This window comes from Alosa alosa, chromosome 24 (assembly GCF_017589495.1).
Source record: "Alosa alosa isolate M-15738 ecotype Scorff River chromosome 24, AALO_Geno_1.1, whole genome shotgun sequence".
Classification (NCBI taxonomy): domain Eukaryota; kingdom Metazoa; phylum Chordata; class Actinopteri; order Clupeiformes; family Clupeidae; genus Alosa; species Alosa alosa.
Window position 1 is genome coordinate 13,565,653 of NC_063212.1, and position 11,241 is coordinate 13,576,893.

At 40.2% G+C, this 11,241-nt stretch overlaps 1 protein-coding gene across 1 annotated transcript; it reads right to left on the reverse strand.

Moving 5' to 3' along the window:
- Positions 1–316: 316 nt before the first annotated feature.
- On the reverse strand, positions 317–10,198 carry LOC125289072 (oxidized low-density lipoprotein receptor 1-like). Its single transcript, XM_048235742.1, has 10 exons — positions 10,117–10,198; positions 9,235–9,315; positions 8,775–8,825; positions 8,459–8,653; positions 8,211–8,237; positions 7,314–7,397; positions 6,617–6,700; positions 6,239–6,384; positions 2,230–2,346; positions 317–340 (listed from the first exon to the last, which is right to left on the reverse strand). The coding sequence occupies exons 2-10, from the start codon at positions 9,311–9,313 to the stop codon at positions 317–319; spliced, it is 807 nt and encodes a 268-aa protein (XP_048091699.1). The 5' UTR covers positions 9,314–9,315; positions 10,117–10,198.
- Positions 10,199–11,241: the final 1,043 nt, after the last annotated feature.

Sequence of the window (11,241 nt, forward strand, 5' to 3'; positions counted from 1 at the left end):
GCAAGGCACCTAACCCCTCACTGCTCCCCGAGCGCCGCTGTTGATGCAGGCAGCTCACTGCGCCGGGATTAGTGTGTGCTTCACCTCACTGTGTACTGTTTGTGTTTCACTAATTCACCGATTGGGTTAAATGCAGAGACCAAATTTCCCTCACGGGATCAAAAAAGTATATATACTTATACTTAAATCAAATTTACTGACAAATTTAGCTGGCCCCACTTGATCCACGCAATCTTCAATGCACGGCAAGGGGAATGAATCTGGTTTAGTGACACTGTTCAATTTGCTGCAGGACAATTGGAGGGACACTCAGCCTTCACCCGTTGCTGCCACCAAAAGGCTAGGGGCAGAGCACAAAACAGTATTAACAGTTGCAGTAGACAATTAATGTTCGGCAATCACGCATTTACGCTCAAAGTAAGGCTTCAGTAGGCTGACATGACAGAGTTGCGTCCGTCTCTTTCGGCCAGGTGTAGCACAATACCCACTAGAGGTTAAACTGATATGACACCAATAGATAGGGAAACGGCAACTTTAACCTTTCTTGGACCACTCATGGTGACCACTGACCCAAGGTGCCCACAGAGGCAATATGATGAAACCGACCAACCAAAATTAATCATCTCACTATTCTGATTTGACTCAGAGAGTGGACCAGGACACCAAGAACATGATAGATAGTGCCCTGATTACTCACTCTCAGCGGACCCATGGCATTAGCATGGATATGACTATGTTGACACAGGCAGATCTGGCTGGCTTACACAGCCCTCTCTGAGAATATTCAGCAGAAGGTTGCCAACATGTCTATGGAGCCGGGGAGAATGTTTCATTCCATTGCATGTACTGTAGTATGATCCCACACACGTGATCCCACACCCAGGATGACCACATGGGCACTTTATTTGTCAACTAGAAGGCATCCCTTTACCAAACTCTGCCATGGCTTGAGTGGACAAGCAAGCAATTTTTGTTATAGTTAGTTAAGCAATTTGCGTTGGGGCAGTCGTGGCCTACTGGTTAGGGCTTTGGGATTAGTGAGGGGGAATCCACCTTTTCTTGTAACATTTATGTTATTACTCATCCAGAGTAAGACCGTGGTAACGTCAGAGTGAGGTCTAAGTTATGTGTTATGACACCAACAATGACCATCACCATCTCTTGGTGACGTCACTTGGAATGAAATGAAGTGTTCCAGGCAAGAGGAAGAGGCATGACCCCAGATACGCTAACTGCCACAGCCCATGGGTCTAGCCTCCAAAGGTCTGTCACATGACTTTGTTGTTATAATGGTTTAGAGAAAAGTAGGAGGATGGCATCATTCAGATTAAAACCTTGTGATGGTCACTATTCAGTCAGGCTATATTCACATTACCAGGCTGAAATTACTCATATGTTATTTTTTCCTTGATGTGACACAGATCTGATCTGAATCTGATCTTTTCTAATCAGATTTAATTCATTTGCACATTTGGTTCTTGATTGGATATATTAGCTGGCAATGCACCACAAATTACAGAATTAATCTATGCATGCTTCTTTCCCGAAAGGTATAGTATCCTGTTGCATCAGCTCTCCCTATGAACCCTGTTGAAATGGCACAATTTAGTTGCCTTAGATCTTGTGAGACACAGCTGACATGAGCTGTTTCCCATCCTCTGGAGTGAAATGTACATCAATACATAGATTAGCTACTTTTTTGCAATTAGCAAAATTAGCAACTTTAAGGATTTAACTTATTAGGATTATTTTAATTGATAATCTAGTTGTTGTGATGCAACATCTGACCAACGCCAAAGCATATCAATTTGGAACATAGATGCCTTCTCAGTAGAGTTAAATACAGGTAATTTAAAATTCTAAATGTGAACTGTCAAGATAAATTTGAGCAAAAAAATCTGATTTCAAGAATGAGGCTTGTAATGTGAACATAGCCATACAGCGTTATGGACAACACTTCTGTTCTTTGTTTCGTCTGCATAAATGTAACTAATGAAAGCTATTCATTCTATTGATTAAAGATGCTCTAAGCTAGCCCATAAAAACATAACAAACTGTTCCAGCAAATCACAGACGAGATGCGCGTTTAGGAGAGTTTCAATCGCACGGGAGCAACACAGGAGGAAGTAGCGAGCTAGCTCTCTGTTTTGTTTGAAAGTCAACAGAAGTGACGTTACCCAGCATCGCTTAGAGCACCTTTAAAGACCAGGATAAATGTCTGGATTGTACCAACATGTCTGGGAAGGTTGTATTATCCAACCAATGCCATCTGCCCTCTGGAGGATCCTGAGTTAGACCAATCCAAAAACTTTTTGTGTTGCTGTTTATCTCGTCCTTGAGGAATTCCTAATGTGAGAAATATAATTTTAATAAGTTACGTAACAACTCAATAATAACACAGAGTGGTTGTTTCAGCATGTCAGATTATCCTACTTCTAGATTCAAAATTATATATAAAAAGTAACCTATAATCAGTGGACCCCACACTTGATTTCATTGAAATAAAAGTAAAAGTGGGGACTGCATTATACATAATGTGTGATAGCCTACAAGTTTGAACTGAAGATGAACAACAGGCTATCTTCATAATCCATGTGTCTCTTAACGATATTATTAAAGACACAAATTTGCATTAAAATATTTCGTCGACAACATGTTTTCATATCAATCTAAATAAACATGGTGGTGGATCAGTCTGGTTCAATTTAAAATAAATCATGCGTCTTTCATAAGGCCACCTTGATATCGAACCTGCTGTGGGTGTGACAGAAGCGAGAATGCGCATAGCTGAAAAGTGATTCAAGCGCGAATGGGCCAATTTGGCCCAAAGTGTCTAAACCATATCAAAATGAAAGTCCTTGCACATTTTCAGTGCTACATAATACTCCCAGGCCCTTTAAGGCAGGCGAGCGGCCAAAAAAAAAAAAAAAAAAAAAAACAAGATCAACACAGAGCATGAAAAACCAACAGCACATGTAGCATTGGCTTGTATAAATGATGAACAGGCAAACGTAGGGATTGGGCATGGATGATTGCAACAGGGGCTGAATAATCAGTAGGGTTGTGATGAGGGAGTTGATCGGGTACTGGTGTGGTTGGATGTACAGGGGGTTGTTGAGAAATTGTTGGTGTGGCTGGCAACATGGTAGAAACCCTTCGAGATTGGACAGAGGTGACAGGTGTTTGTGAGAGGGTGTGATGCACTGCTGTGCAGAATCATTGATGAATGTATTGAGAAGACTTTCAACGGGCTCATGAGGAGGCCTGCGAGACCATGTCAGCTCTGTGTTCTCACAGCCCAATATTCCCACATTTCTAGGTTAGGGTTAGTGTCTGGGAACATAGAGCTGTGGAAACATAGGGCTGTGGAAACATAGGCATGCTCCTGGCAAGACATAGCATCAGCATTTATATGTTGTCACCATCACGATGCACTATGCACCAATCATAGAGATCTTAGACCTTTTTTGTGTTTGTTGGGTCAGGCTCGACATCACTTCTGGAAACCCTATGACCAAGGATTGTGACTGAAGAAGGAGAAAGGTGACATTTAGAGGATTGTAGTTTTAGATCCTGGGCCCCCGAATAGGCAGTCCTGGGCCCTCATGTTCCTCAACCCAGGTAAAATAAAATATATTCCAGACTTTTCAAGGACCCTCTCTCCCCTTGGGCCTATATAATCAGTAGTGGTTTTACCCCCAGTCCGACGCCCCTGGTGGGTGATGTTTGAAGTTCTCACCAAAGACTATGATGTCTAAATAAATCAAGCTGAATGCTCCAATGTAATCCATGCAGAACAAGTTCCATCAAGCACTGAAAGGGCATTGGAAAGGCCCATTGGCATCATGTGGAACTGGTACAAGCTCCTGACAGTCTGTCCAACATGTCATCAACACATTACAGTTCTACAACATATTACAGTGTTACATCTGAGCATGTAGTTTGTTTGAAGTGAGGGGAAAGTGAGTGGGGGCTAATAGGGTTATGTATTATGAGTAGCATGGGAGGAGCAATCTACAGGGTGAGACACTACAGATGCACCCAAGAAAGAGAGTGGCTAGGAGAATCAGTGTGGTAGGCCTTTGGGGATGTGTAGTGGGCAATGAAAGGAGTGTGGCCATGGGCACACTCACACATGTACAGTAGTAGGAGGGAGAGTGGCTAAGACAATGGAAGTACTGTAGGCATCATCACAGGAGGCAGAACGACTCTCCCATCATCCTGGAGAATGGCATCGAGGAAGAGAGTGGTCATCTCAGGATGTGGGACGTTTGGTGATGTGCAGGATGGAACACAGCAGTCCGATCAGCAGCGCTGAAGGTGGACATCAACTGATTGGTTGTGACTGGTGTGTCAGGTGGTGTAATCAGCAGTTGCACATGCGTGATGTTGTGGATGCAGAATCCCTGACACCTCCTGACGATGGCTAAAGAACTGCTGTGAAAGTTCCAATCTGTCATCTGATGTCTTGAAAGTGACATAAGGCTTCAAGCTCAGCAATAGCAGCTGTTAATTCAGCAAAAGTGCTGAAGCAAGACTGGATGAGGTGGTGTGATCAATAGTCACTGGCATGACTGAAGAGGGAGAGGCTATGCTAAGAACTAGCTGACCTCTTTCACACTGTGTTGCAACTTTAAGAGCAGCCTCCAGTGTCAAAGTTCCATGCTCATAGATTTTGAGCTGGAGTGATGAGCCCAATCCAGTCACAAAACACCTAAAAACTTCAAAGATTTTTGCTTGAGTGTCATAGTCTGGAAAAGCTTCTGCCACCAGGGTAGTCAGTACAGCAGCATAAACTGCAAGTGGCTTTTTAGGTTTGCGTGGGTGTGCATTTAGATCAGGGGTGTTGCCAAATCCAAATACCAAAAGGCACAAATGACGTCAAATTACAAATAGTTCCAAACATTGCAGTTTTGACCTGCGATTATGAATTGTAACTGTAATATGACGACATAATTTAGCCAATTTTCTTCTAGGAAACCACCATGTGAGAAGTTGAACTTTTTTACAGTTTTTCTCGATTGCTTTGACCTGCTTTGCAAAAGGGTGTGAGAACTGTGTGAACCCAATGAAAACGTGAACACATTCGCAAGAGTTTACTTCTGCTGTACAAAGAAGGTGTTCATAAAGACCAAGTGGATCCCAGTTTCTTTAAGCAGGTCAAAGAAATCAAGAAAAACTGTAACTTAAAATAGCCGTTTTACTGGAGATTTGCATGAGGCAGAGACTGTAGGCGTTAAGGACATGGTTAGATCGAAGCCCCTCACATCATCTGTTGCCTCACAGCAAAGGCACTAATCACACCTGCGTACTATGGAACACCTGACCCATTGTCTGTCTGATGGAGCTGATCTAGCACTAACCCACGTGTAAGGGTCCTCTCCCCTCGTTCCTTATTACTCTCTAGCAGTTTAACAAATGTGACATCCTTCATGACGTCAAGCTTTGAACGAGGCACGAGCTGGAGTACTGAGCACCAAGTAGAGAGTATGCATGCAAGTAGCAATATAATCTGCACCCAAAGTCTCTGCTTTAAGCCACTCGTGCATGCCATGAGAACACCAGAGAGCCAGGCATGTATGCCAATGCCATATGATGTAACAGTAGAGAAAGCTATTTGTTGACCCCGGAGGGGGATCTGATCCAAAATGTTATGTTCTTGTCTTTTGGCCATGCTATGCTAGTCTTTTCCACCAAGTGTCATGAAAAATTGTGTCAGTATTTTTGGTGTAATCCTGCATACAAACAGACAGACAAACAGTGAAACCAAACTGAAAACATGACCTTCTTGTGGAGGTAACGTTTTATCCTTAGCCATTTCATCAATGGAAGAAAAGGAATTGCTTAATGTAAATTTTCAATAAACCTCATGTTTTCTACATGACATGGGACTCTAATTTGTTTAATATTCAATGTGCAGATTGCGCACTGCAATAGCATTAATACTGACCTGCACAAACAAATGGTATTTTAATGAACTGGCCAAAATATTGTGCTAATTGAATACCACGCAACACCATTTACATTAACATTTATTAATTTCATCCAAAGCGACTTACACCTTGCTATGCACAAGTACTAGTAGGTCAGGTCACAACCAAGGAAGTCACTCAGAAGAAACACTACACATTACTCAACTGATTTCTACAGCTAAATGAAGATATTTAATTTCTATGTAACGGTTATCAAAGTCGCATAGTGAGACATAAAACATTTTTGAGGAAGTGATTTTTCATACCATTTCTGTTGCACTGTTTATGATGACCAGGTGTCCCCCCATGGTCACACAGGCATCTTTGCTATCTGTCCAGTTCTTCTTATCAGAGGAGAAGTGGTAAAATGATCCATTATGGTACTCCCAGTCATCTGCACACCTCCTCACTCCTTTTAAAATAATTTGTATATTTGTTCATTATGCACTAAATGATGACCATCAAAACTCACATATTGTTTGTCTTAATTCTTTTATATATTGTCATTTTAACAGAAAGAAAGGTCGTTATATTAAGTATCCTCTTGTTACATTGGCAAATACTAATAGAGAAAGATCAATGCTCATTCATCCACTACATGCATCAGAAACAGAAAGCTTGACATTAAACAGAATAAATCTAACCTTGAAGCTCAGTTGTTAGTTTTGTGATTTCCTTGGTGAGATTATCATTTTTGTTTTTCTGATCAGCTAACATCCTTTCAGTTTCTGTTAAGAAAAATAAATCAACAGTGTTGCATTAACAAGATGGCCATGATGAATGAATCCATGTGCATGAAAAATATTCAGTATTCTAATAGCAGCAACTTCCCAGAGGTTTGTTCTTGCTTTAGGCTAAAGAACCCAAAAGGGAAACATAAATGACAATTCAGCTGAAGTCAGGCATGGTGAAGTGAGAGAGAGAGAGAGAGAGAGAGAGAGAGAGAGAGAGAGAATGATGCTTAGTGCTGGGTTTATGATTGATAAGTGTTAGTTTCACATTAGTAAGGGTCAGTAGAAAATCTGATAGGTGGTTGATCATTAGTGTTTGATACAGCTACAGTAGGCCTATGTGACTGACTTTTTGTAGATTGTGTGACTCTACCTGTAAGGTTGGCCTGCAAAGAGCTTGTCATACTAGTGGCATTAACATACTGCTCCTGCAGCATTTCCATTATCTCTGTAATTTATTTAAGCAAATAAATTACAGAGATAATGGTTTATCATTTTAGTGATGGTAAATTATCTAATTCATAGTTATCTAATTTAATTTTCAGATGATCTTTTAAGATCCATGATATACATGTCTATAGAAATGTAGTGCTTGTGTATTCTTCCCCACCTGACATGTTAGCCTGAGTAGCATTCAAAGCCAAAGTCACATTAGTGTGCTCCATCCTCAGTGTGTCTAACTGCTCTTTAACACCTGTTAAAGTACAAGGGATGTGTCAAATTGTCTGTTGTACTTGTATCACTAAAGGGAAATATGTTAGAAAAGTTATATGGGGTTAGAATCTTGTACTTGTATCACTAAAGGGAAATATGTTAGAAAAATTATATGGGGTTAGAATCAAAGTTAGTTGAAGTTTAGTTAGGATTTAGTGCCATCTAAGGGTGATATTGCATACTGCAACCAACTGAACACATCTGCCTCAACCCTATTCTTTCAATGTGTCTACGGCTGTCCAATACGGTTATGTAAAAGTTGGAAAGGGAAAAGGGCATTGATTTCCAGACAATTCTACACTTGGTGCCATAACTGTCGTGTCGTGTCTCCACATCCCTTTTCTCATTGCTAATATTTTTATATTGCACATTTAGTGTTTCCAAATTTTGTTTCATACCTGTTGCAGAAATCAGACCAGATGGTTGTTAATGTCTACTCAGCTTGTACATGAAAACATTGTCTTTGTAGCTTAATATAAATTAATATCAAGTCTATCTATTATGTGATCCTGTGTTGGTACAAGAGGTGGACATCCCGGGTTCAGAAAGTAAAAGTCCTGCCAAGTATTTGATCCAACCATTAAGTAAACCAGCTCATCCTAATTAGCTGCCAGGTAGATCAGATAATTAGTGATATCACCTGTGTTAAGTGCACAGGTAGAAAGAATATGGCAGACTTTTACTCTCTGGAACCGGGATGTCCACCTCATTATTCCACATTCACTCTATTCTCTCTCCTCCACTTGCCCACATACCTACTAACTATTAGTGTCTCATTTTCACACTCACTCACCTGAGTACTTCTCCTCTTTCATAATATCTACAAAAAGAACAGGATCAGCACCATACTAATTGGCAATATCATCCATGCACACTGATAAACTCATTTAATGTTTTTGTTTTTGTTTCAATTGTTACATTTGATTTGTTAAATTGTTCATATTTCTATGCTAAGGCTAAAAAGTTACAGTTACAAGTTACAAGTCCGAAGCGCTAACCAGTAGGCCACGGCTGCCCCCATGATTTGATTGTCATACTCACAGAGCCCTCCCATTGTAACAGCAACGGCCAACAGGACAACACAAATAGACAGTAGCAGTGCTGTGCTTCTAGGAGATGTGCATGCAGGGCTCTCTTTCTCTGAATATGACTTTGCTGAGGAGTTAGAAGGATCGTGTTTGGCCGGCTCAGAAAAGTCACCAGAGTCAGATGCAGGGTCCAGATCATTCGCTGGGACTCAAAAGGACAAACATTTTTTTATTTTTTTTCAAATCCACATTTGGCGTTAATTCTCATACAGCATGTGTTGTATGTTGAATGCATGTGTGTCAGGGTATGTGTTATGTTTAATACATACCATTTTTCAGCACATTGACTTGCGAGTAGATGACATTTGCTCCCTCTTCATCTTCAGTTCAGTTATGCATAGAGAATGTCAACAGAGAGTTGAGAATACCATCACTGGTAATTTTAGTAAAGCAATTTTTGTTCTACACTTTGATGTAGCAAAATAAAGGTCACACAAATAGGTCATACAGGGTATGTTTCCTCTCAGAAATTCTGCAATACTTAAACATATTAGTATAGAATTAGAATAGTAAACTTTATAAGACCCCTGTTTCCATTATCAAACTGCTGCCTTTAACCCTTAAAGGAGTACCGTCACACCGGTGTGACGGGAATGTTGGGAAATGAACATTCTAAAGAATATCTGGGTTCATTGAATTCAACATAGAATTTTAGAACCTTCAATTGTTGCGGAACTTAGAATGTTCAAAAACCTACACCTTTAAGGGTTAATACAGATGATTGCTCACCACTGTGGTTTCCGTTCTGGTTGGCATTTTCTGTTTTGATGATGGTGATGTCAGAGTATGTCACCTCATCTGTCTCCATGCCTGATATCAACCAAAAATGCAAATGGGAAGTTTCAAATCAACGTTGTATTGCCTATCTCTTCTATTGCTCATGGACAGTTCTTACAGTTACTTCTTAAAAGGTGGGGTAATTAAGTACTCACAAGCTCAGAGTTAGGCTGAGTGTGAATTACGAGCTACCAACTACCAGCACTGGTGATAAGATCAAACCATATATGTTCATGATCAAACTGTCTGGGAACTTGCGACAATTGACTGAATCAAAGAGAAACAGTGATCACCATTTACTGAAATTTCAAGTATGACAATAACATAATATAAGACCACCTGCCCATGAGTTTCTTCCTCTTTATTGTGGTATTGTGAGTGGTGCATTTATTGTCTAGGATTGCCAAATGTCAAACATGTCATTTGTTGTATTTTAGAGAAGTACATGTTTCAACTTACAATCCAATCCAATATATATTTCAACCTACTATGAGACAATCCAAATGAGCAGAACTACTGTAGCTGACAAAACACTATCAATATCAAGGGGAAGTAAAATTCGTTATGGTACCATGGTAGATGATTGTGTTATATACACTTCAAAGGCAATACATTTTTTTTCAGAAGCATAAGCTAATGTTCCTGCTCAAGTAGACAGGTATAAAGATTAAATGAAAAACAACTACAACTACAAAAATATGAGCAGAAAAAGAAAGGAAGATGTTAAGTATGGTTAGAGTCATCTTATAACCCATATGATGCATAATCTATAAAAATCTATTTCTCACACTACCTTATACAAATGTTTGAAAGGCACATACAGATATAGCTCACCTGGTTTAGAGTTAGCTGTGGTGGGTCTACTTCGATGGACTGAATTTGAGAGGGTTTTGTCTTCTTGTCTAGAGGTGACTGTGGTCTGTTGTTTTCTCCTGCTTCTTTAGCATAGGAAGTTCAGCTGTCAAAGAAAATGATTTGCATTTATGTGAAAGTTGCCCTACCATCCCTCTCTCATATGCTCACAGGTCAGCAGAAGTGATGGAAGTTCCTCAAATGGAACTGACGTTTTTTAGAGCAGACAATGGCTCAGCCACTTCTCTTTAAACATTTCCTGTAGATATTGGATAGACATGGGCCTAACTGTGTCATACTGTGTGTGTGTGTGAAAGTTGTCAAACCACTACTCCTACATTAGTTGAGAACACTACCAGGGGTTTTATCTGATATGCTAGTCTACCTAAAACTCTAAGAAAATCTTTACTAGGTACAGAGTAGACTATTTGTTTGTGTGTGCCTTTTATAGACAGCATGTTGTCTCCATCTGTACTCTTACAGTAATGTTATATCAGTTCTGGTATGGGGCAAACAGGGTACCGCGCCAACGACTCCAGGCCTGGTGGGTGCGTTAGTTCCAATAGAGTATCAGTCCTTCAGTCTAGAAAGAACTCACACACCAATGTTGCCGATGCAATTTTTAATCCAGCCTGTGAAAAGTACAAAGTACTCCCAAAGTGCAAAACGTTTTCGGTCCCATTCAGACCATCAGTGCAAACAATCAAAGAGGCGAAACGCCCTTAAATAGACTGTGTCTAGTTGACGCTAGATCTGCCAATCAACTAGCCTAGTTTGGTTGGCATTCTCTTAAACGGCACTGTCCACCTAATAGGTGTTTGACATAGGTGCAACATACATAGATAATACAATGTGATGTGAGAAATATAAAAAATCCACCGCGCTTCAAGTTGGGGGAGAGCCTGTGCTGCACAGCTCCTCCTGCGGGTGGAAAAGACCCTATCGATGATCAGTTCTGGAAATAGGAACCATATCTTTCTAAACCTCAAATATTATGTTGATCAATATCAAGTTGATTTTGTGCATTGTATGTACATTGTATGCACTGAAACTTTCCATATGTGATTTTGCCTCTGATTATGTAAACTGTCATTCAAAATGGGAAAA